At 42.8% G+C, this 26919-nt stretch overlaps 1 protein-coding gene across 1 annotated transcript in view; it reads right to left on the bottom strand.

Annotated features, from left to right (window-relative positions):
• Positions 1-7660: 7660 nt before the first annotated feature.
• Positions 7661-26919, bottom strand: part of LOC147035304 (uncharacterized) — a 63166-nt gene continuing 43907 nt past the window's right edge. The window contains exon 9 of the mRNA XM_085865773.1: positions 7661-8354. Coding sequence (XP_085721899.1) covers positions 8163-8354 — 192 coding nt within the window. The 3' untranslated portion in view covers positions 7661-8162. The remainder of the gene's footprint in view (positions 8355-26919) is intronic.

The following is a 26919-nucleotide window of genomic DNA, read 5'->3' as shown; positions in this document are numbered from 1 at the left end:
GGAGAAATGCAGGTTTTTTTTAAATCCTCGGATATTTGGCTTTGCTGCTGTCTCAATCGTTACACGGCTCGAATCATCCAATTTCGCATTAAATGGGCAGATGGGTAGCAGCTTGCGACCCCCGTGATCATGCACAAGCAAGGGACTCTGCATCCCAGCACATAACCAATTTAAATTTCCACTGGCAGAGAATCTACGCAGCATGCAGGCAGTTTGGGCCGCAGGTTTCCAAAGTTCTTGTCCGTATCATTTTTGAACGACTTTTTTTAATGTTAAATGAAGTCAAGAACTTTGGTGTTCCCATCTGTGTACTTGCCATGTGATGCTACGAGCCCAAGTATAAATCCCCAACAAAGAGCTGATTTCACTATTGTTTCTTAAAATCCCTGTGATTTCTGCAAAATAAGTGATTGGCCTGTTTAATGTTCCAATTTTGAGCACACAGTCGACATTTCAGATTCAAATCTCATCTAATGTGTTGTCCAATGCACAAGATCTTGGAAGGAGCATTGTTGGAAACTTGTTGGAAACCTTGGAAGGAGCATTAAGATTGATGTGTAATATGAAAGATGAACAGTCCCCTATCGACTGCATCGAACTGTCAAGATAATGTTGAGGAATGCAGAGAGTTGCTTCTGAGCTGTCAAGCCTGGTTTCTAATCAACTCAGCTTTTAACTGTCATCCTGGTGTTTCACAGGCAGGGGGAGGCGTAAAAGTGTGTCCCGTAATGGACGTTAAATTGAGCATCCAGTCTCCCGGCATCAGTTCCATCCTTTGGGTACATATACTGTGCAGAGCGTTGGTGCTGCCTAATCACTCTCCTTGGCTATTGGGCACAATCCTGGATGGGCCACCACTCCGACACAGGACACCAGCAAGCTGGCACTCATTTTGCCAACCTCAGAAAGATGACAGGCAGAGTCAACCCCACCTGGTATTAACTCAACAGCACAGGATCCTTCGGATACTCAATTTCAAACTCAGGATCCTAAGATTCCAGGCCCACCACCCGAACCATTGTGCCAACACCAGATATATCATCAATTGGTGGTCATCAAAGATCCCATGGTGTACCTTCCAAAGAATAGGTGAGCTGTCGCAGGCACCATGAACAAATTCCAAACTTCTGTGTTAATCTTGACAGGGCACTGCATCAGCAACACAGCCACACCCTTAGCCAATGATGCCACCAATTATGCTCAATGATGTCCGAATAAACAGGAGATAAAATTAGTCGCTGCTCTGAGTCTGGCAGGTCAAACAAGTTCAAACCAGACTCTAGCCAAGTCATACCAAAGACTTTTAACAATGGTACTTGCTGCTTCATTGGTTGATGCTCAGCATTTATGAAGGATAGAGCACAAGCAATACAACCATATGCTTGCAACCATTGTGCAGGCTTGGTGGGCCAAATGGACTCCTCCTGCAATGAAGTTCCTAGTCGGGCAACTCATATTATGATAAACAACAACGTTAAATGGACGAAATGTGTTAATTGACTCGGGAGAGAGAAAAGCCTCGTTGATTAGAAAAGTCATCACCATCATAAAGGTAAGTTTTTAAAGGAATCATACATGGAAGTAGCATTGAGTTTAGTATAACCTTTCTTTAGACTAGTTACACCTTAAATTGTAATTTAATACATATATACCTCATCTTTTTCTCTGACTACTCCACTCCTCTCTCATTGGTTGCAATCCACATTTGTGGGTTTCTGAAGGTGGAACACAGGACTCAAAGTATTCACCTCCATTTTGGAAAAGGATCACAATTCAAGAACCAAGTTGTGAACTTTGGTTGTTCTCATATTTTTGTTCCGAGGGTTCTTTTCAGGATCGTCAGTGAACCCCGGACAGCCTCCAATTTCAGTAACTTCCCCCGGTATTTTAAGATCTCAGTGAGGTTCTTTTTATCATTCCCATTGCTCCAACTATCTTTGGAACAATTCGGCACCCTTCAACATCCAGGTTATTTTGACTTCACTTTTTATATCCTGGTATTTGGTCATTTAAAAAAAACAAAAACCGAGTTATTTAAGCCACAGTCACTGAGTACTGACACTTCGTTCAGCAATGTCATATTTTCTGTTTTGTATCTGAGTATTATGACCGGTCACAGTGCTTTGTCTTCGACATTGATGCTTGTTGGGATTGTCAGGTTGTACCTGAATACTACATCCTTGTTTTGAACGATCTCTTTTGGTGATGCCTCCTTGAATTTTCTGAAATTGGGATATTGAAGTTTTTGCAGATGTGCCAGTAGATTACTCGACATACTTAGTTGTGGTTTTGTGCAAATAGCTGTTCTGACATGAGATTTTCACATCCTGATAGAAAATGACTTGTGCTGTTTCTACCTTGCAGAAACTACACCTGCTTGATTGACTCAGTCATGCCATTGTCTTAAATCCATTGGTGTGGTATCCTTGGTCTTGGGCATTTTTCTATGATTCATTCTTCATCTTTGTTGTGCTGAATTCTTCTTAGCCATTCCAATGAGCCTTGTTTGTCTATGCCCAGTCTGTACAACTCTTTTTTTGGATATCTCCCTGGTCTTTTATCATTCTCCCAGTTGTCGGTGTATAAACATGTGTTAGGATTTCGGTTTTTATTTTTCTTTCGTCTTTTTTTGAAATCGCTTGGACTGTATCCCTTGCTGTTTCGATTTCATGCATGATATCTTCTGTTTGCACCTGTTTTTTGAAGTATTTTGCAAGGTGAGCTAGAGATACCTATTCTGGCTTCTTGTCTTCGTGTTTGTGAACAAATTGGATTCCATGGTGTGTTACACTTTTTACATACTCAGCCTATCCTACAGTTATTATTATGTGCACTTGGTTGAGCTCCGTCTGAACACTACCTCCTTCTCTCAGCAGATGCATTGTCGGGATGCATTGGTTTTTGTAGAAAATTTTGCGGATAGTGTGGGGTTTCCTTATTTTGATAATGAGCTTGTTGATTTCCAGTTTGCGAGATTGTGACCAGTTTACTATTCTGCCACTGTATTCCCATCGTGTGCTGCCTTTTTGGCTGCTGGTTGCATCATTGGTTAGGGGCACGGCTATGCCGCTGAATCAGTGCCCATTTTACCAGTACACTGGTGCTCATTTCACTGACCTCAGAAGGATGACAGGCAAGTCAACCCCCTGGTGTTAATTCAGTGGAAAAGCGGGAATCAAACTCAGGACCCTAGGAACCCAAGCAGCCACCCCAACTGCCAAGCCAACACCAGGCTTGCAACTATATTGCAACACTGTTACTTCTAGTTGGTTGATGGCCTTGATTTTGTTTGTTTGGGAGAGGTATTTTTTTGGATCAGCCTCATTCTATGTAGGTATTCCTTGAGGATTGTTTAGTGAATTTTTGTGCCATATTTGGTGTTCCTCTTCTGAGGTATTTGAATGATGGTTCGTTTTCTCGCTCCTGTATTGTTCTGAAGTCGATATTTATTCTAGCTATTGTTGTTGGTTTACCTGCTTTGCATGTGCACTTCACACATTTATGTCGGCCAAATTACATTTGAATCCCTCTCTTTTGTTTAGAACTAGTGCGTGCCTGTACGTGCGTGGCCATATGTGCAAAAAAAAAAAAAATTGTGAAAAAGTGTCAATTGTGACGTCATATCAAACGAAGAAGATTTGTGACGTCATAGTACCATGTCCTGTCATTGGTTTGGTAAATGAATGGCCATAACATGGGAACCACTTGTCTGATTAATATCAAACCTTCAAAAGGCACATATTCAGGTCCCCAGCAATATTCCTGGCAAGTTTCAATTATATTGGACCAGTGGTTGTCGAGAAACAGTCGTCACAGACAGACATACAGACACACACAGACACACAGAGATTGCTGGAATTATAGATGGATATCAGGGTATACATTTGCTAGTATCAGTAAAGAAGCAAAAGCCATCTACACATAAAGTTGCCCTTTTTGGTGTTCCAAGGTGAACTTGCGTCTCCTGTGTCTGGAATCCCAGTTCTAACCCAATCATATACTGAGTTGATTTTTCCATTGTCTACGAATGTGATGTGCTATTTGAAAGAGGTACCAGGAAATTTATGACAAGGAAGCTATCCAAGAATTTGTGACAATGCTTTTTTGGAATCGTCAGAGTGAAGATACTATGAATAAGGAATATCTGAAAGTGTTCCTTCACTTAACATCGATAACATCACAACTTTGTTCTTGAAATGTGGACTGAAAAAGGATGAAAACAGATACTTTGGGCCTTGTGAAGTTCCTGTGCCAACTGTTGATTTTCAAAGGGATTTCAATGAATGAGAGCGTCGTTGTAGTCGATGTGAAAGTACATGCGTGTCGCCAAATTTCCTCTTACCACATGCGTTATATGTACAAGATCCTCCAACAACCTCAGATGAATGGAAAGGAAAAAAAAAAACATAATATGCAGTGAATTACTGTTTGTGTGTACCATACTGTGTTGCACACTCTGTTGATGTACCATACTCTGTTAAAGTGTCAGTGCTGCCGAAACATTTTCTTGGCAAGTGTTGAACTGGGGGGAGGGGAAGGGTTGCCATTGCCTTTACAGCAGTAGTTAAGACACAAATTTGTAATTTATCCAGGGTACCAGTGATAGCTTTCCTACTCTTTGTGAAGGAACCCAGGGAATCTTTAACATCCACCAACTAATGCTGGCAGATGGGACACCCAGTTAACATCCATCTGAGGGATGGCACACACATTGATGAATCACCTTGCCCATGAAACACTGGGATGATAGTTTATAGCTGAGTCAGGATTTGAATCCAGGCTCGACAGCTTAGAGGCAAGTGAGCATACCTCAAGACTATATTGCCAGTTTATACACAGTATATCAAAAACGTGAATCTTCGACACAAAATGTGACAATATGTTGACGCAAGTTGCATCATGCTCATATACCACATGCAGTCGAGTGGACATATGGTGATGCCAGTGTACTTTTACATCTATTACCAGGATGCTCTAATTTATTGAAATCTCTTTGATTGAAATTCAACAGTTGGCATAGGAACTTCACAGGACCCAAAGTATCGCTTTGCATTCTTTTTTAGTCTACATTTCAAGAACAAAGTTGTGATGTTATCGATGTAAAGTGTAAAAACACTTTCAGATGTTCCTTATTTGCAGTGTCTTTACTCAGACGGTTCCAAAAAGCATTGCCACAGATTCTCAGACAGCTTCCCACTGTACCACAAAAAGAACAGTGGATGGAAGACCACAAACAGGAAGTACAATACAGAAAAATCACCGACCTGTCTGAAATTAGAAAGTGATATGCCCATAGACTCAGCCGCATTGAGTGAGAGTCCAATGATATTGAAGGCCTTGGTTTTCCACGGCGTCAAGCTGAGAAAGATGTGAGGCAGGAGCACCAGCCGAGAGGCGAGAGCAGTGCTTCATCAAGCTGTGGATGAAGGCCTTGTAGGTGGATGGGAGTTCAGGTGTGCCAAGGAAGGACTTTGTACGACGGAGGATGCCCAGTCAGCGACTGAATTTGGAGGCCAACTGTAAAATGTGGTTTTCCCAACAAAGATCATGGCTGATAGTGAGAACCAGGAGTTTGAGTAAGTGAACTTCCTCGAGAGGATTGTTAAGGAAGTAATTGGGAGGGTGTAACCAGCTTGTGATTTTGTCAAGGTCTGAAGAGAGGGAAGAGGCTGCAGCCTGTCTGTCTGAAGGTTGAGTGATATCACGGCAGAAGGTGGAGTCATCAGCAAATAGATGAAGGGGATTTCCCAGAGAGTCAGAGAGATCATTGATGAAGATCAGGAATGGGATCAGGCTCAGAACACTGCCTTGTGTCACTCCATCCTTAACAGGGAGGGGGGCTGAAAGGATTCCGTTGAGAGCCTGACATTGGCTACGAGAGTAGAGGAAGTCAGTAATCCAATAGTAGAGTTGGCCTTGGATGCCATTGGAAGGGAGTTTGGAGATATCAAACGTTCAAGATATAACTGGAGAGATAGCCCTGATCTCATGTCTGACATTGAGCGATGATTGGGAGAATAGGAGCAGCCTGTCCAAGGTGGAGTGACCTGGTCTGAATCCAAATTTGTGATCTGAGATGAGGCCATTGGAGAAAAGGAAGTATTACATATCAACTGCGATGATGGAGTCTATGACCTTGCTGATGATTGGAAGTAACCCAATTGCCTCAATATCTTAGTGGCTTGAGTTTGAGCCCGTTTCAAGCCATTAAATGACACCAGGTGGGTTAGACTCAGCCTGTCATCCTTCTGAGGTTGGCAAAATGAGTACCAGCTAACTGGAAACAGGGGGCACTGCATCATAGGCAAAGCCATGCTCCCAGCAATGATACAACCAGCAACTGCAGGCTGCATACAAAATAATAAAGTTAAAGTGATCAGTTTTTGCACCTTTTTATCTCCACCACCGAAGGAGAAGGAGGTTATGTTTTCACTCCTTTCTGTCTGTTTGTCTGTTTGTATAGTACAGGATATCTCAACAAGTTGTTGACGGATCCGGAAGAAATTTTGTGGAGAGGTTCGGTGTGTGGCAAGGACGAATTGATTAGATTTTGGTTAAGATCCGGATCCGAATTCGACGACTATAATTTTTTCTGTGATTCTTCACCATTGAGAGATAGGGCCAAAAACGATGAAAGCATGATATTTCAAAAATGTATTGGGCCAGATATGTTTTCAAGGCTCATTCATTATGTGGTAGAGGTATGCGCTCTATTGAGTGCCCTTATAGTTGCTCCTTTCTTTGTTGTGTCATTGATGGTTCATTTTGTGTTGCTCCCATCGTGAAACTACTGAATTTCAACTCGTTTCACCTAATCACACATAAGTACAATGTTTCTCACTCCCTGACTTCCAGAGCTTGGCAGGTTTCATCCCCAAAATTGCTGCCATCAATTAATTTAGATGGGTGTGAGAGCATTCTAACGCAAAGAACTTGAAGAGGAGAGTTGAGGACTTGAAGAAGAAAGGGGGAGCTGCAGACTTGGGGTGCAGAAGAGGGGGGTTGTCAGAATTGGGAGAGGGGGATTGAGGCTTTGGGGGTGGTGGTTAAGGACTTGGGAATGTGAAGGGGTTGAGGACTTGAAAAATAATGGGGATGGGTTGAGGAGTTGAAGAAGAAGGGGGAAGCTGAGGACAGAGAGTTTTAGTGATGGGGGGAGGTTTGATGACTGAAAGACAAAAGGTGGAGGATAGGACAGAGAGCTGGGATGGGGGCAGCTGGGAGACAGAGCACTGGGAGAGGGGGTTTGAGGACTTGGGGAGGGGATGGGGCTTGAAGACTTTGGGTTGATGACTTAGGGCTGTGATTGGGGGAGGGGGGTTGAGGACTTGAAGAAGAAAGGGGTTGAGGACTTGAAGTCACATTATAATTTGCAAGTCATTTCCACGGGTCCTTGCCATTAAAAGCAAATTCCTGGCAGACTCCCAAAATATTTGACACTCGATTGGGAACTAATTCCCTGGCAAAAGCCCTGTGGGTTATCTGATAGTCTATATATGTAAATGCCAGTTGCACGATTTTGTCTGAACGGGGTAAACGTCATAACCACAGCTCGTGTAATGCTGAACGATACCTCATTTAAGAGCTCGTTGGGCTGGACAGTGCATACAGAGGTTTATAAACATCGATATTCACACAGTTTTGAGTTATATGAATTTTTTGTTGTTTCCACTGATGGTATACAGGCTCAGTCATTGGTTTACACAACTACCAGAAGGAAAAATAATAATATAACCACAAACTATTCAGTCAATTCTGTCAATGTATAATTACCTTTCCATCGGTTTACTTTATAGAGAAACCTTAACAGTCTTACCAGTTCCTGACGATTGTGCTTTAAAAGAATATTCATCGCAATCTCCATAAATATTCCAAACTCCACTGGGAACTAATTCCCAAACAACTGGAAACTGCAACTCAAACCAAATGCTTCTACTTTATTTTTTATACACATACGAGGCATACAAAATAGTGCGCTGACATTGCCTTGTGTGAGCAGAAGCACGAATTTCATGGGTGGTGTATAATCTCAGAGACGCTGGTCCACACACTTAGCAGAAGTAAAGTGGAAGCAAGAAGTTTCACGGACAATGTATAATCTGAGGCACTGGTCTGCACTCTGAACTGGGTAGGAGGAGCGAGTGACATGAGAGGCATTCAATTCAATCATCTGCGAGCAGCACGAGAGGCACATGTCGTTGCCTACTCCAACATGATTGGCCACGGTGTGGTAAGCCAAGTGAATCTCTCTCACTGATTGGTCCTGGCTCACGGTATGAGTCTCTCGTACTCGTCTTCATCCATGCTTCAGTACCATCATGACACGGTGACGAATTGGCCGGTTTGAACTGGTTCTGGAAGGAAGAGAGACACTTTGTAAAAGGTGATTATGACTGTAAATCAGCCAGTTTGAACCAGTTCAGGGAGAAGGAAAGAAGGATAACAAAAGGTGATGTGGAAATGAAACATGATGAATGGGAAAAGGACCATATATCATCCATCTTATACAAACGCAACGCATATCTATCTATATGTATTGTAATTTGCTTAAAACAGATACTTAAGGAAAAAATAGCCTTATACTAGAGATTAATTATTTAACCCTTAGGAGCCATAACCACAACAATAATAAGTCCCCTTTCTTTGGAAAGGGGGTGCGAACAGCACATCAGCAGCTCGAAGGAAGCTCTCCAAGAAGGCAGCTCACTTCCAAGGTGCAATAAAGTTTGGGCCTCAATAGATGCCAAAAATCTTGATAGAACTCTATGGTAGGGCCATGCAATCCAGGACCTCTCCCAATGGCTTGGTTGTGCAGCACGGCAGTGCCAAGTTCCTCAAAGGTAATTGGACTCTTCAATAAGGAACGTTCTTCATCACACAACATCACATAAACGGAGCTATAGAAACAGAGGTGACACTGCAAGAATCTACATGCTCTGCTAAGTCAATTTTAGAAATACATTCTGAAGCTAATCGCTTCATTAATTATTGGAGAGCAGAAGGCGATGGAAGAGGCTGACAATTACAATTGGAAAAGCTATTGTTGTTTGTTTGTTTATCTTTTGTATACATTGGCGAGGATCGTATGAGAGCTAACACACAAGCACAACGGGGGGGGGGGGGCAGGAGTCAAGACAAGACAAGAGGGAAGGCCAAAACAGTGGGGAACAGCGACATTAGGAGATCTGTGGAAGGGAGAGGGATGGGGTGGGGAACACGGGTTATACAAGATGGATATTACAGAGACTTTCAGGAAGGAAAACAGGTAATTTGAAGGAGTCGGGTTTGGGGTGGATTAACGGGGGTAGAAAAGATCGTGGTTTTGGATGGGAGAAGATAAGAGGTGGTGGTGAACAGCTGTTTTAAAGGCCTGGAGGGAAGAATGGGATTGAAGAATGCATGGGAGTTTAATCCACAGATGGGAAAAAAGAGGAATGAAAGAGTGAAGGTGAGCAGTGATTCGTGATTTTGGTAGTTTTACCAGAAGGGGGGGTTTTGGCGGACCTTGAGTGCTCTGTGGAATTATGGGGGGGGGAGAGCATATTGCAGACAGAGCATGGGGGGGGGTGAGACCGTTGAAGAGACAACAGAAGACAGAAAGACCACCGACCTGCCCGTAGTGAGAAAGTGAGAGGCCCAAAGACTCAGCCTCACCGTGGGAGATATCAATGATCCTAAATGCCTTGGCTTCCACAGCATAAAGCCGAGAAAGGTGAGAGGCAGGAGCACCAGCCCAGAGGGGAGAGCAGTACTCCATCAGGCTGCGGACGAAAGCTTTGTATGTGGTCAAGAGCTCAGGTGGGCTGAGGAAGGACTTTGCACAATGGAGGATACCCAGTCAGTGACTGGCTTTGGAGGCCAGGTTGGAAATGTCAAAGAAATGCCAGGCTGGAAATGTTTGCTCAGAAGAGAGGTTGTATATACACTTAATCGGGATATCCATTTCATTCAATGTTGCATCCTCATGTGAATTTGAGTGCATTGGGATACAGAATCTCCTTTTGCAGAAATTTTATTCCTGCATGAACTTCTCTTTTGGATAAACTACTATATTGTAAGCAAGACACTATAATTTGAGCTTTTCCTATTTGCCACATATTTACCACACCAATGGGTTTACAGAATAGTTAGAATTCAGAAGGTTTGAAAGCTTCAGTGAAATTTAAGTGTTCTAGCAAAGCATTGTTAAATTTCCAAGAAGAATTCCTTGAACATTCTTTTGAAAGTTGAAAAACTTATTGAGCTAAGCAATGATCTGAAAAACTCGATGGCACAATATCAGTTTTCAAAACCCCAGGTAATAAATAAAAGTGGACATAAATCCGATCACACCTTGCAAGTGAAATGCAGTTATTAGAATAGCGACACTACGTACAAGACTGTTAGTGAAGATGCTGGTGTCGCCAAACGTCATCATTATGTTATTTCGTAATTGTGTTTCTGAAATGTCTTTTTCTGAGGTTCTGTCCCATTCCGGTCTAATGAGGAATTAACTGTACATTTAAAGTTACCTCCCATAATTAGAGAAGACTGTAGATCGACTGCCAAAAAAAAAAAAATAGATGTTCAATATTTTTGCTTGGAGCATACATTTTTACAATCATAAACTTTGCACAATTGATAGAGTAAGAGTTATGGAGGAAAGATGACCATCAACAGTGTTAGCAAATTAGAGACAGGATCGTTGGAAATGTTTTCCCAAGATAAATATGATACCTGGCTAACTGCCTTCCAAGAAGAGATATTAAGAAACATACATTTCTTATCCATAATCGTTTCCCCTGGACACTGAGAAGACTTGACAGCATGAGACTTTTGTATCAATGCCATTTCAAGGCCATTTACTTCTCTAAGCTTCCTGACTTGAACCGGGTGGGGTGAACTTCCACTATCCTTTAATACTTGTCGTTGCAATCTTAAGGTTAGTCATGGAGGATAAGTAGAACCTCAAAAAATAGGGGCAATACCCTTGGGTGCTCACCTAGTAGTGGCTGGATAAGATGAACAGGGAACATCTGGTAGGCATTGATGACCTACAAAATATGTAACAGAGAAGAATGTAAATACCTCTCGATTTTTCTTTGATGCCGTGAACAAACTTTGGTACATCATGGGTGATGAAGGTTGTGGTCGAGTTTCATTGGAATTATGTGTGTAGTTTCTGAGAAGAAAGCAAATACCTATTTTGGGGGGCCCTTCTCTTTCACTGCTTCAGTGTGACTATTTTCTTCAACCATCTCAGACTCATCAGAATCGATTTTGTTGAATGGGTCACCCAAATTACCAGGATAATAACTGGAGAGTTTGTGGAACACGTTATGCCGCACTGTCGTAAGAAACAAAGAAGTCTACGAGCAGAAAATTTGATTGGGCGTGATAACGTAAAATGCCGTAATATTTTGCCCCAGTACTGCTAAAAAGGTGATTGGTGTTCTCCAGTGTTCAAGAGAAAATGCAATTGAACTAAATAAAGATTTTAAAGGTTGCACAAATGATAAATTCCAGATGGTTACCACAGTTTGTGGAGTATCTTTAACACCACATAATTTGACCCGTCTTTCTTCCTTTCAAGTGCAGCCTTATGCTTGCTGGTTGCATCATTGGTTGGGCCACACAACTATACCTATGTATAGTTGTATACATACCACAACAACTATACCACACAACTATGCTGCTGATGCAGTATCCTTATTACCAGTACACTGGTACTCATTTTGCTGACCTCAGAAGGATGACAGGCTGAGTCAACCCCACCCGGTATTAATTCAGCAGCCAACAGGGCTCGAACTCAGGACCCTAGGATCCCAAGTCAGCCATCCTAACTGCTAAGCCAACACCAGGCTTATTTAACACATTACATTAGTTATTTGTGCCTGTTGTTTATGTCCTTTATTATGTCCTTAAAATCAGTAAGTTTCCTGTTTGCAATGATTTTCAATTTTGTTTGACTGCCACACAGGCAGGCAGACTAACACAATCATCTCACTCCTCTTTGTGGATGCGTGATCAGGACAAATTCAAAGCCAAAGTACTGCTAAACAGCAGGTTTGTTTTCTAATTATGGTCCGATTCTTGTTCAAAATATAACACTCAATTGAAATTGAGTTGTTCCTCAATAATAATGTGAAATTTGTTGACAGAAAGACATACAGACACAAGTGAACCAATTGCTTTAACCCGCTTTTTACTTTGCGTGCACAGGGAAACAATAATTACAAGGAACTTCAGTGCAGGAGCACATTTGGCCCATCAAAGCCAACACTGGAATTGCCAACTGATGGTTATGTGTCTGTGCTCTATCCATGTAATTGCTGAGCATCAAGCAAGGACCCAGCATGTAACATTTTTTTAAGTATTGGGTATAACTCTGCCATTGTTCGAACCACTGACCTCCCAGAATCAGAGTGGATGCTCTAACCATTACGACACCAAGTCTACCCTGCAAGGCAACACTGGTTACTCTATTATTGCACGGATCTCAACTAAATACAAGATAAGCGTGCTTTCCTACCATGGTACCAGCACTCGCAGCCACAATAGCATCAATCACTAAGATAATCAGTTAAATTCACACTTGGTGTGGCATCATCTACACTATTTGATTGTGCAATAGGGGTACCTCCATGAAATGGAAAGGGGCCACCGAAGATCATTGACTTATCCATCATAACAGAGCTATCTGAGCGTATTAAGTTATCTGTCAATTCGTGCCCATTTGATGACGAAAATACATCTGACTGTGTACAGGGAAAGAGAACAGGGAAATTATGTGTTGTAATATAACCCAATGAATGGACGTTTTTAACTGCATCAATTTTGTCATTTCTATTATTTTTAACAGAAAGAGATGTTTCATCAGATGTCAAATTTGGAAGATCGCTGGGGAATTCCTTCGTGCTCACTGCTGACGGAATTCCACTTGAGAATGTTCATTATCGGCATTTTCCAAAATGTCAGCAGATTTAACTTTCACACTATGAGCACAATCATCAGAGAGGCTTGAAGGTTTTTTTTAAAAATTACCTCCACCACCGAAGGTGAAGGAGGTTATGTTTTCACCCCTTTCTGTCTGTTTGTTTGTTTTTGTTTGTCTGTTTGTTTTTGTTTGTTTGTTTGTTTGTTTGTTTCTGTACAGAATATCTCAAAAAGTTGTGGACGTATCAACATGAAATTTTGTGGACAGGTTCAGAGAGTGACAAGGACGAACTGATTAGATTTTTTTGTGAAGATGCGGATCCGGATCCGACGACAATAATTTTTAAGTGATTCTTCACCATTGAGAGATCGGGCCAAAAATGATATATAGCACGATGTCTCAAAAAGTTGTGGACGGATTCGGACGAAACTTGGACAGGTTGGGTGTGTGGCAAGGAAGAAATGATTTGAATTTGGTAAAGATCAGAATCCACATCTGGATACGAGAATTATTTAATTTTTTTAATTGATTCTTCACCATTGAGAGATGGGACAAAAAACGATATATTACTGTATCGCATGATATTTCAAAAATGTATTGGGCCCGATATGTTCTTATGGATCAGGCATTATGTGGTGGAGGTATGCGCTCCACCGAGTGCCCTTCTATTTTAAGATGGGATACACTCATTGTGAGTATAAACAAGTGGGACAGCCTCTTTAGTAGATGAATGACTGTCCAAACTATCGCAAGAAAGCAACCTTAATTTGTTGGTTTTCACTGTCGGGTCAATTGCAGGTAAGCTTTAAAATATAGCAGCAGTTCCAAATGGAGTTACATCACTTCCCGCTTTTTGTTGACATGATGGTACTGATTTTTTTTCTGTGCAAGGCAATTTTCAGGAATTATTTTCCCTTCCCATTTTTTTTGTACACATAGTCGAGACTCATGGAAGAAATACTACAGTATAGTGAACAGATCAGGATGTAACAGACAAAAACAGGATGGATCACGACGTACCAGACAAAAACAGGGTAGACAAGTTGGACACAGAGAACGGATCGGGTGAAAAAATATGGACACAGAACAAAACTCCGAAGAGAGAAAACTGGAAAATTTGAAGGAGGGAGGATTTGGGTAGGATTAATGAGGGTAGAAAATATCATCGTTTTGGATTGGGGATGATCCTAAGGCCTAAGTCACATTTGTCACGGCGGCCGTGGGGTCTCCAAAATCTACGGCCACTAGCAATTATATGGCGGCCACAGTATTTCCACGGTCACACAATGTAGCAGTCATATATGTTTTTATTTTACGGGTAGCCGCACGGCGTATTTAGAAATTGTGGAGACCGAAAATGTGGGGGTGCCGTACAGTCTTTGATTTGATGTCGCACGGTGACCTTAGGGCGTTCCTGCGGCGGCCATAGAATTTTCAAGGCAGACGCAAGGTGCCTGCAAGGCGACTGCAGGGGGGCCCTTAGGCGAACGTGTGGGTTCTTTTTTTTTCTTTCTTTTTTTTACCAGTTCTTTTGTTTCAGCTTGTCGAATTGCTACATTGAACGTAGAAATAAAAAAGTTATAACCCCGTGCTATAATTCCACGGCGACCCTACGGCCTTGAAAATATAGCCATACGGCATAGGGCCACCCTGAGGCCACCTTAGAAACTCTGCGGCCGCCGCATGTTTCTGTCAATTCAGAGGGTGTATGGCCACCGTATCCTCACCGTAGAGCAAATGTGACTTAGGCCTAAATGGCAGTGAACAGGTGTCTTGAAGACCTGGAGGGAAAAATGAGATTGAAGAGATTATGGAAGTTGATTCCACAGGCGGGGAAAAAAAAGAGGAACAAATGAGTGGACGTGAGCAGTGACACTGGATTTAGGTCGTTTCAGCAGAAGGGGGTTGATGGTGCAGAAACTGGGAGTGACAAAGCATGGAAATGGTAGGGGGTGCAAGATCAGAAAGGAGGTGGTATAAGACAAAGACCACCGACCTGTCTGCAATGTGAAGTGATAGGCCCATAGACTCAGCTTCATCACGGGAAACTCCAATAATATTAAAGGCCTTGGTTTCCACAGCATCAAGCTAAGCAAGACATAAAGCAGGCAAGCCATCCCAGATGGGAGAGCAGTACTCCATCAAGCTGCCGATGAAGGCCTTGTAGGTGTTCAGGTGTGCCAAGGAAGGTCTTTGGATGATGGAAGGTGCCAACAGCCCAGTCGGCGACTGGCTTTGTAGGCCAACTTTGAAATGTGGTTTGCCCAGGAAAGATCATGGCAGAAAGTGAGACTGGGAGTTTGAAGGACTAACTTCCTCAAGAAGAGTGTTAAGAAAGTAGATAGGAACATTTGCCAGATGGTCCTTTTGGAGAGAGATAATGAGAGTGTGAAATTTGTCAGGATTGAAAGACATATTCCAAGTGTTTGACCAGTTTGTGACTTTCCAACTTCTGAAGAGAGGGAAGAGGCTGCAGCTTGGCAGTCTAATGGCTGAGAAATGTCTCAGCACAGAGTAGAGTCATCAGCAAATAGATAAAGGAGATTTTCCAGAGAGTTAGAGAGATAATTTATGAAAATCAGGCGTAGGACTGGGGCCAGAACACTGCTTTGGGGCACTCCATCCATGACAGGGAGCGATGAAAGGATTCCGTTGAGTACCACATGTTGGCTCTGAGAGTAGAGGAAGTCAGTAAACCATGTGTGGAGTTGGCCTTGGATGCCATAGGCAGAGAGTAAGGCAGGATGGTAGACTGTATTAAAAACATGATATATGTCCAGAAAGATGGCCCTGATCTCATGTTTGACATTGAGGAACACTGTCCATTGTTTGGTGAGAAGAAGCAGCATGTCCAAGGTGCAGTGACCTGCTCTGAAACGAAACTGGTGATGTGAGATGAGGTTGTTGGAGAAAAGAAAGGAGTTTCTACCAACTTTGGGAATGGATTTCATGACCTTGTTGAGGATTGGAAGTAAGCTGTTCGGTCTGTCGTTCCGGCGATCAGGTCTTGCTCCATTTCAATGTAGTGCAGTGATGTTGGTGGATTTCCGAGCAGATGGAATATGACCTAGCGGAAATGGCAGGGTGAAAATGGCAGAGAGTTGATGAGAAATAGCATTAGAGCAGGTTTTTAGGACACGTGAGCTAAGAGTGCTTTCAATGCACATTTCCCAATCGGCCCGTTACCGGATATTCAAAGCCAATTCACTAGCACTTATAGCTGAGTCCCGTACCTCGAATGATCATGTACAGAATTTTTTGAACAAACGGTTTATTACAACAGAGAGATTGGGAGGGTGGAAGAGAGGGAGAGGGGCACGCATGCACGCATACACGCACGCACGCACGCACGCACGCACGCACACACACACACACACACACACACACACACACACACACACACACAACAAAACTTAGGGAACAGATATAAAGTAAATCATTCCATTTTCAGAATCCCTGTGAATATTATCGATCTAATCCTATTCATTCACATGAGAATACGGGGCAGACACGGCTCCATCTAATCTTAATCATTCACATGGGGACACGAGAGAGAAACGACTATATTTATTCCTGTTGATTCGCATGGGAACACGGGAGAAAAAACAGAAGAGATAAAACTGACAAAACTAAGAAAGAGACCGAAACTCCATTGCTTAGAAAACAACAAATGGACAAAAATCTTCGTGAAGTGGACCAACCATTTCATTTGAAAAATGATTTCAAAATCGTCCGCATCGAAAGAAATCGATATCATGTGTTTTGCAGCAGCACTATTTATTCAAAAAAGTCACAGGCAAACAACACCAGAAGAGGGAAAAACCAGGCCCTAGAAATAGAAGCCAATGCCACCATGGAAAGAAGGATTACAGACACATAGAGAGAAACTGAGGTAGGAAGTAGGTCAGATACAACAGTCCAGGAAAGGAAACAGAAGCCCAAAACTAAAAAAAAGAATCCAAAGAGTTAAAAAAAATACAAAATTGGAGACAAAGACATCGAGTGCTTGGTTGCTATAAACAAACTCAAAATTGAAGTGATACCAAGAATGATATTTAAAAAAAAAACTTTGACGAAGCAAACAATAGGAGAAAACAAAACCACATGTTTGAGAGTAACCCGAAGAGATTATACCGCAAATTATGGAAACAAAAGCATAATGTGTCAACTTCCCCTGAAAAAGAAAAGCAAGCAAAATTATTGAAAGGAATTTATGCAGATTGAAAGGAACACAACAAGGAAGCAGAATGGATCCCAGAATTGGAAAACAAGAAAGAACATCGAGAGGAAATGCCCCCAGTGATTATTAATCAAGAAAAAAAAAATGAGAAAACAAGCTCAAAAAATGCCAAACTTTAAAAGCCCAGGCCCAGATGGAATTCCAAACTTCTGGCTAAAAAAAACTTGATGCTCTCCAAAATCGCCAGGACATTCAATGCAATGAACTGATCCAAGAGGAAAAGGCAGTAAATGAGTGGCTTATTGAAGGAAATATATTTCTCATCCCAAAATCTGATGAAACCAAACTTCCTCATAAATACCAGCCAATAACATGCCTACCAACAACATGAAAACTTCGAACAGGAATCATTGCAGAAATGATGCACCATCACCTAACACAACCAGGAGGTTTGGAGGCAAAATAAAAGTGATTTAAGAAAGGTTGTTATGGAACAAATGACCACCTACTACAGAGCAAGACCGCACGTGAAAATTGCAAAATTTGAAGGACCAAATTGTCCACTGCCTTGATAGACTATAAGAAAGCTTTCAACAATGTATCAGATTCATGCATGATAAAATGCATGCAAATATAAAAAAAAATCGATCCCAAAATAATCAAACTGATTGAGAAATCAATGGAGCTCTGGAATACCACATTGATATTACACTCTGGAGGAAATATCGAAATACCACATGTGAAGATACTGTGTGGGATTTTCCATGGAGAAAGTCTTTACCCCCTCTCATTTTGTCTGGCTCTGGACTCAGTGAGTAACCTCATCAACAAACAAGGACATGGATACACCCTAACAACCAAAAGAAGAACATCCCAAGAAACAAGAAAGATGACACACCTCCAATAGAAGGATGATGTAAAGCTCTTCACACTGAATGATGAAAAATTGACAGAACAGCTAAAAGTAGTAAAACGGTTCTCTGAGGACAATCAAATGAAATTTGGATGAGATAAGTGTGCCAAGTGGACATTTGTAGAAGGTAAACCAACAAAAACTGACAACATAAAATTGAACTACAAACAACATCAGAGCAGTTAGAAAATGAAGCATCATACAAATACCTTGGAGGAGAAGAGCACCACCAAATATTTCACCAGCAAATGTGCAAAACAATCACCAAATAATTCTTATGTGGAATGAAGCAGATCCTGAAAACGTATCTTTCCCCAAGAATCAAAATCAAGGCAACAAACCAACTCTCTGTACCAGTGTTACAATGCAGCTGTAGGTGGAATAGTGAACTCGCCCAATCAGAAATCAATAAGTCAGATATCAAAACAAGAAAACTCCTCACCATCCACAAAGTGTTCTACAAAAACTAGTGCATCCTGAGAATGTTAGGGAGGGAGGACGCGGCCTGATGGAACTCAACCAGGTGCACAGAAAGACGAGTGTCGGACTGGCTGAGTATATGAAATGCTCAACAGACGATTGGATTCAATTTGTAAACAAACATGAACAGAACAAACCTGAAAAAGTATCCTTAATTCACCTTGGAAGTAATTTCCAAAAACAGGTGTGAATAGAAGATACCGCACAGGAAAATGAAACAGCACCAAATACAGCCCCAACAATTGAAAAAAGACAAAAGAAGTAAATAAAAAGAAATCTCAACAAATGCACACCAACAGCTGTTGGGAGAATGACAAAAGCAGGAAAATACAAAAAATATTTGGATTGAGTTGGGATCGACAAAGAAGGCTCATTTGAATGGTTAAGAAGAGGTCAGCTCAACGGGGATAGAGAAAGAATAATAATAAATGCCTAAGATGAAGGACGCTACACCAATGGATTTAAAAAGATGGTTTGAATGAGCCAGATGGAGAAGTGTAGGTTCTGCAAGATAGAAACAGGAAGTACTCGTCACCTGCTTTTGGGATGCAAAAAACTATTATCAGAACAACTTTACACACAACGGCATAACAAATTATGCAAAGTGATTCATTGGCACATCTGCAGAAATTTCAACATACCAGTTCCAGAAAACTCATGGAAACATGAGCCAAGGGCAATCACTGAAAAATATAGTCATCATGCTTCTTCTTCTTTTTCTTCTTCTTGCATATGGCAGCTTGGCTGCCAGGTAGCGATTATTTTGTTGGTGCACAACTATACCACTGATGCTGTGCCCCTAAACCAGTACACTGGTACTCATTTCACTGACCTCAGAAAGATGACAGGCTGAGTCAACTCCACCTGGGGTTGTTAATTTAGCAGCCAACAGGGCTGAAAATGTAGGACCATAAGATCCCAAGCCAGCCACGCTAACCACGAAGCCAACACCATGCTAAGGTCAACATTCGCACGTATGAACTGATGATCCCATCAAAGAAAAAGACAGCATTGCTGATTGAGATATCAGTACCCAACGATTTTGGCTTAAATAATGCAGAAATCAAGTAAATGACCAAATATGAGGACCTCAAAAATGAGATGAAGAGATCTTGGAAGAGGAAGAGGATCAAAGTTGCACCAGTGATAATTGTAGCAACAGCAATAATAAAGAAGAACCTCACTGAGATTTTGAAAAACATCCCCGGAAGTATTACCACAAACTAACCACAATTGTAGGCAGTCCAGGGCTCGGTGACTCCACTGAAAAGAGTCCTCATAACAAAACTCTGAGAACAACAAAGTTGAACAGTTTGGTCCATGAACTGTGATCCCTTACCGAAACAGAGGTGGATACGTTGAGTCCCGGGAGGACTTTGTTCCATCTCCTCAAACCCGCAAATGGAGACAACCAACGAAACACACACACACACACACACACACACACGTACATATATATATATATATATATATATATATATATATATATATATATATATATATATATATATATATATATATATATATATATATATACATATATCCATCCATTGGGACCAGACTCTGTGCAGAGCGTTGATGCCGCCTCAACAGTCTCCTTGGCGAGTCTCCCAGCGGCGAGGGAGCTTCCCCGATTTGGCGGGAAAACGCTTCCTTCGAGAAGTTTCCCGCGCATGCTGGAAGGAGGGGCGGGAGGTGAAAAGGGGGCGGGGCTTGGTGATAAAGAGGCGGAACGCGAGCGCGGGGGGACTTGTGCTGAGGAGAATCGCGAGAAGGAGATGGAGCTTTGTGAGCTGAGGCGGATCGAGACATCGTGAGCGAGGTGGCGCTCCCGACCGAAGGTGCTCTGGCTGGGTCGGTGGTCGTGACGGAGCCACCTTGGATCGTGGAGGACACGAGCTCGGGGAGCTCACCACACGGTCATGTTTATCCTTTTTATTTCTTTCTGGGTGTTTGTGTGTGTGTGTTTGTGGCGCCGTCTATAAGTAAACCCGTATAAGTGCATGTGAATAATACATAGATACGGCTACAGGTCTTTCGGCTGGTGTGCCGTCCCATCCCTCCATTCCTTCCTTGCATACTGCTTGTATGTTTCTTCATTGCTTGCGTCGTGTGTGGAAATGAATGTGCCTGGTCGTTGCGTCCCTTTCCTTAATTGAACTGCCATCATTAAGTTTGGAATAATAGCTGGCTGTTTAATAGCCGATAAAGTGATCGGGTCCAACGGGGCTGCGCGATAAATACACCGCTCGGTATCCACAGGACGGAGCGAGCTGCGTACGTGGCTCGTTTCCAAGCAGCTCCTGTTGAGGTACAACCTCTCGGTAGCCTTCCCGCACGAATAATTAGGTAAATCGACAGTTCGGCGATCGGACCCTGTAGCGTGTGGGTAGAGTACTGACAAGGCTGTAGTGTGCTTAAAAACACACCCGTAGCTGGATTCCGGCATTTGATCCGGAAGGCCGCGATTCGGCTAAAAGCGGCTGTCGGCCCGCCGGCGGGCGGAAATCTATAACAATATGAATATGTATGTATGTTGTTGTTCGTCTTTCAGCTGCTCCCGTTAGGGGTTATCCCGATAGTATGGAATGGATCGCTTAAGCGGCCCGTGTCCGGAGTCGACCTGCGTTCGCCCGGTCTACCCTCCGCGTGGGTACTTCGGTAGGTCGAGTTTGGCGAACAACCCTTTCCCAAGCGGGTGGCCGATTGGCACGATTGTGGTGAGGCCGAAAGGCCCACCCGTGACTAGCTCCCGGTGTTTGTCCGAGAGAGTCACGACAGAATTGTCCGTCCGGTGGGCGACGTGCTGCGATTCGAGTCGCGTGGTCGTTTGCACGCCGGCGGGTGCGAATTCGCAACAATATGTATATATATATATATATATATATATATATATATATATATATATATATATATATATATATATATATATATATACTTCTTCTTTCGGCTGCTCCCCTTAGGGGTCGCTTCAGCAGATCATCCGTTATGATCCACATAATGATTTGGCACAGGTTTTACGCCGGATGCCCTTCCTGAAGTAACCCTGGTCACCTCTTACGACACAGGGATATGGTACACCTATTCTAACCGGGGCATACATCATATGCATACACCAAAAAAACAGGCCTGTTTGGTTGTTGTTTCTGGCACGTGGTTTGAAAGGTTGTTTTTTTTGTTTGTTTTTTGCATGTACGGCCACGCACGTATGGGCATGCGAGAGCGAAGGAACGGCCTGTGAGGTTGTTGTTTCTGGCACGCGGTTTGAAAGATTTATTTTTTATTTTTTTTTGCATGTACGGCCACACATGTATGGCCACGCACGTTCGGGCACGCACTTGCATATATATATATATATATATATATATATATATATATATATATATATATATATATATATATATATATATATATATATATATATATATATATATATGTCACGAATTTCAGGCCGCCCGGCGTGCGATCGGCCACGTAACTGAAATCGTGACCGCATCGCCCACCGGAACGGACAATTCAGTCGTGACCCTCCTTGGACCTACCGCCAGAAGCTAGTCATGGGTGGGTCTTTTGACCCCACCACAATTGTGCCAATCGGCCAGCCACGCAGGATAGGGTTGTTCGCCAAACTCGACCTACCTAAGTACCTGCGCCGGTAGTTAACTGGGCGATCGTACCTTTCCGCTGGCCAGCCTAGGACACGAACCACTTAAGCTGTCCGTTCCGTGCTTTAGTGATAACCGAGCAGTGTTATCGCCGGCCCCGACGGACGTGATTATTTACCGGGTGCTTACACCCCTCCTACCAATTCCTTCCTTGATGCAAGATGGAACTTTCAAACAAGGGAAAGGACACAACGAAACAGGGAACAGTTCAACAAGCACACTTATTGCACACTCAGACAAGCACGTATTTCACAGCCATACAGAAAATCATGCACGTGTAACAGTGAAAGCAATGAAAGCAAGCAAAGGCAGAGTTACAACTGAATACGAGCAATGAGAATGTACATGCACAGTCACTTACACAGGTCTACTTTACAAGATGGTGCCAACACATGCACTTACACAAAAGCAAAGGAAAGAGCCACCCTCAAAGGCAAGGGTGGCGGACAGGTCCGTGGACCAAATGTGCGTGGAACCTGGATGAGCGGCCAGCTCCACGAGACCAAAGGGTCTTACCCATGCCCTCGTGGCGCGATGGCGAGCAAGCCGCGATGTCAGCATAGCTTAGCCTGGCTTCGTGCCCCTGGCGTGGCTGGTGAGCTCTCTCCGTCGGTCGGCTCCCGTCTGCCTTCAGACTTCAGCTCCGAGCTCCGTCTCCCGACTCTGCCCCACCGACACTGCCGCCGTCTGCCTCTTCGAGCTCCGTCCGGTTCTCCGACCCCTCCAGACTGCCACTCTCCAGACCCGACTTGACTGCTCCACCGACACTGCACTCGACTTGACTGCCTCGAGCTGCATTGTGCTCGCAGTTATATAGGCCGGGGAGGAGCGCATATGCAAATTTTGGATCACAGCGGGTTCGGAGGTGGGGCTACACCACCTGATGCTCAGCCATTGGATGGATGAAACGTGGGCGTGAATCATTCTTGATCCGATTTCTCCTTCGAAAGGATCCCATTCACAACCGATGGAACGACATTTGGTAGAAAGGCGAAGGTGGTGGGAGTTTGCTGTGGTGATTTGGGAAAGGTGTTGGTGGTGGCGATTTGGTTGCTGGCGGGCGTCGTTTGAGAATGGCGGTGAAGCGATGTTTGCGGGGTGGAGTTGTGGAGGTAAAGAGGCGAAGGTGGTGGTGTTTGAGTTGTAGTTGTTTGGGAATGATGTTGGTGGTGGTGATTTGGTTGCTGACGGGAGTCGTTTGAGAATGGCGGTGAAGCGATGTTTGCGGGGTGGAGTTGTGGAGGTAAAGAGGCGAAGATGGTGGTGTTTGAGTTGTAGTTGTTTGGGAATGATGTTGGTGGTGGCGATTTGGTTGTTGGGGGATGATTGGTCCAAAATAATGATAGAGAAAAGAAAAACGGCTAATTCAAAGGATCACAGCCCTGTGAACACGGAAATTCCCTCTAAACAACTGTGGAGAAATCTAACTACACAATTACTTTTCGTCATAACTGATCTAAGGCCCTTTATATGGTGGTCTGCGAATTTCCACAGCAGTAACAATATATATATATATATATATATATATATATATATATATATATATATATATATATATATATATATATATATATATATATATATATATATATATAGATATGCATAGTTGAGTGACAAGGCCGGAAACCAAGTTGATGGTTGGAGTTGAGAGGATTGAGGTTATTTGAATAAAGGAAGGATTTGACATCTGAAGCAATGGTGAACTCCACAACTGCTTGTAACTAGAAGCAAACTCACTGACGTATAATTGGAAGGGTCTGTTTTTGCACCCTTCTTTTGGAAGAGATTGATTTTTGTTGATTTCCTTGCTGAGGAAGAGGGGAAGCGGGCAAAGAGAAAAGTTTGAATAAGGCAGATCGAGGAGGAGCAAAAACAGCAGAGCAGGAATTGAAAACAAGGGCGCTGATTCCATCTGGGCCTGCACCAAAGCAGGGTCAAGGTTGGACATAACCTTCTCAGCATTTTTGGTTGAGAAGGACACAAAGTTCAGTATACTTCAGTGGGTTTGTCAGAATATAATGAAACAAAGTTGAATGTGCTGGGTACACAAGATTTGGAGGGAAAGACAGTTTAGACATTCTGCCTTATCTCGGGCAGGGTCTGCAGTACTGCGATGCAGCATTTGGAGTAAACACCAGACGCAGACTTGACGAGGCGCCACCATTACTTGGAGTAAGCAGATTGGTTGGAGAATTATTTTGTACCACTGACTTATACAAGTTGGCCTTTCTTGTTTAAAACTTGGAAAATCTGTTCTCTTCTTGGTTTTAATGAAACAACTTATCTCCCGCAATGCTGTCCGAATTTCTGCACAGCACCTATGTGGCAGTTTTTTGTCACAACCCACACCCTCAGGATCACACCCATGCACACACATCTCAGAAATGAGCAAATTACGACTGAACTCTCCTGCAGAATTTCAAGCTCAACCACGGATCGATTGTCATTGTCTGGAAGATAAATATCAAGCAATGTAGCATCCTGGTTGAACAGATTGGTGGTTGGGTTTGTGGGTATTCAAAAGACAAGATCCATTTATCGGGAAAGGGACAAACACAGACATGCTGGCAAATACTGGTTAAAAAAAGGAGAAAGTTTTTATTTTTCAAATTAAGAACAGACCTGGAAGATAAAACTATATGAAGCCTATAACATGAGGTTTTAGGCTGGATTATCAGCATGACCCAGTGAAGAGTTTTTATAATGGAGCAAAGAAGGTATCAAAAAAGTTACATTTTAAATCTTAAATGTATAATGTCAACTTTTGGTGAAAACAATGCAATTACAGTGTTCCACTATCTCTTTCATTGCTATTATTACGCTGAAGTATCCAATTGTCCACAGCCCCACCCTATTCATCCATGCAAGTGCCTTTGGAGGCCTGGACATTGCTGGAGGACCTGATTCATCCACCACATCCTCTCCTAGCAACACTCGCCCTTTGGGACGTGGCCCTCACCTCAGTTGTGGTTTCCAGGCAACCATTTCCATCAGCCTTCCACATCCCAACAGACACTAACCCGCCCCCTTGCACCCCTCTTCCTTCGCCCCACTGGCACGTTCGTCTCGCGCTACACTATTTCATTAGTGGCCGCCTACAGAAGGGGGACCATCTGAGCTAGCAGCTAATTATCCCGCCTGGATACAGCTTTTGCTGCAACCTGCCCTCCACCAGGCCAGCTAAATCTCACACCTCAACCCAGCCCCCTCTTCTTCCCCCACTCATCATGAACCGCTGTACCATATACATACTGATACGACATGAGAAAAGCCTGAGAGTGTGTGAGTCGGTTGGAAGGACTTGTGCTTTCTCCATCGGAATTGTTTAGTTCCTTTATTTAGAATTGAGACACCACATCTCGGCCTTTGAGATACCATGCCTGCCATTATGATTCCTGATTTGAGCATTTCACAAAGTAAATGTGATGCACATAAGAAGCGAAAGCATTCTGCCATATGCACTCCAATCAATTAGATGCCATCAATGACTCATATGAGATCTATACTTCTTTTTCATTTTTCTAAATTAGCAATATGAGAGCTTGTTTTATTACTATATCCTGTTGCTCCAAACTTAATATGTTGACGTTGCATCTTTTCTGCCTCTAATCAATATGAGCCTTTCAGGCTTTCAGGTGTGTCCGGCGTTCAATGTGCCTGTGCACCACAACAGGTCATGCGACGCTGGTACCTGGGACCATTGGGTGCCGGGTTCAGTAATGAGCAGCAGCATCCCATGCCCAGTCTACAACACATCTGCACGATCGGGGAATTAATACGGCAGGGAAACAGAGCACAAATTAAGTAAATGATGGTTACTCCGCACCAATTAGATGACTTCAAACAACTAACCATCTTTCTCACTAAGAAGGGAGTGGCTGTTATTGGCCCGTCCTCCGCACTGCAGAAGACGGGGCTTTTGCAATCACTTCTGTGTGTCTGTGTATGCGTCTGCCCGGGCCATAACTTTTTTTTTCACCATTCGAGCTTTTGTCATCACATGTTCAACAAAGCTTTATTATGAGAAATGGAGAAGACAAAGTAATGATTTGGTCAAATGGTTAAACGTCAGCGTAACATAAAATCATCCATTTTCATCCAATTGACCTGAAATTTTTATTATCATTTTAGCTTTTGTCATCAAATTTTCAACAAAGCTTTATTATGAGAATATGGAGAAGACAAATTAAGAATTTGGTCAAAAGGTCAAAGGTACCTTTTAGCATACGGAAGAAGAAGTCCGAATACAATCAGGTGGACTTTTCATTTTCACATGCTTTCTACTTTACTTATTTATTTGGCTTTATTCAAAGGGCCTTTGGTTTCTCCAATTCTGGTGCTCTGGCTGAAAGCAGACTCAGTGCTGCCAAAGCAGCCTCACGTTAGGGATTGGATTGCCATTGTCTTCCCACTGGTAGCCGGGGCAGGAATTTGAAATATTTCCAGGGTGCCAACGAACTAATGGTTCGTCTAAGTGTCGGCTAACAGATCTTTAGCATCCACTAACTAATGCCGGCAGCTGGAATGCCCAGTCGATGGCCTATCTGATTGTTAAGTTTTGGTAAGAAATGATTGGTCAGAAATTGTTAAGAAAAAAAAAAAATATGGAAATATAAATTTACCAAGATCTCATATCATTATAGAAAAAACAAGTTTCGCTCCTTTGAGGCGTTGATGGCATCTGATTGGTTCGACGAAGGTCGATTGAAGCGTACATGGGAGAATGTTGTTGCTTCTTGCATGCACCACATTTCCTTGGTGAAAT

Source organism: Eptatretus burgeri, chromosome 1 (genome assembly GCF_056783735.1).
Source record: "Eptatretus burgeri isolate ZD-2024b chromosome 1, Ebu_testis_v1, whole genome shotgun sequence".
NCBI classification, from domain to species: domain Eukaryota; kingdom Metazoa; phylum Chordata; class Myxini; order Myxiniformes; family Myxinidae; genus Eptatretus; species Eptatretus burgeri.
The sequence above is the reverse complement of the archived record's forward strand: the minus strand, read 5'-3'. Positions and strand labels throughout refer to the sequence as shown.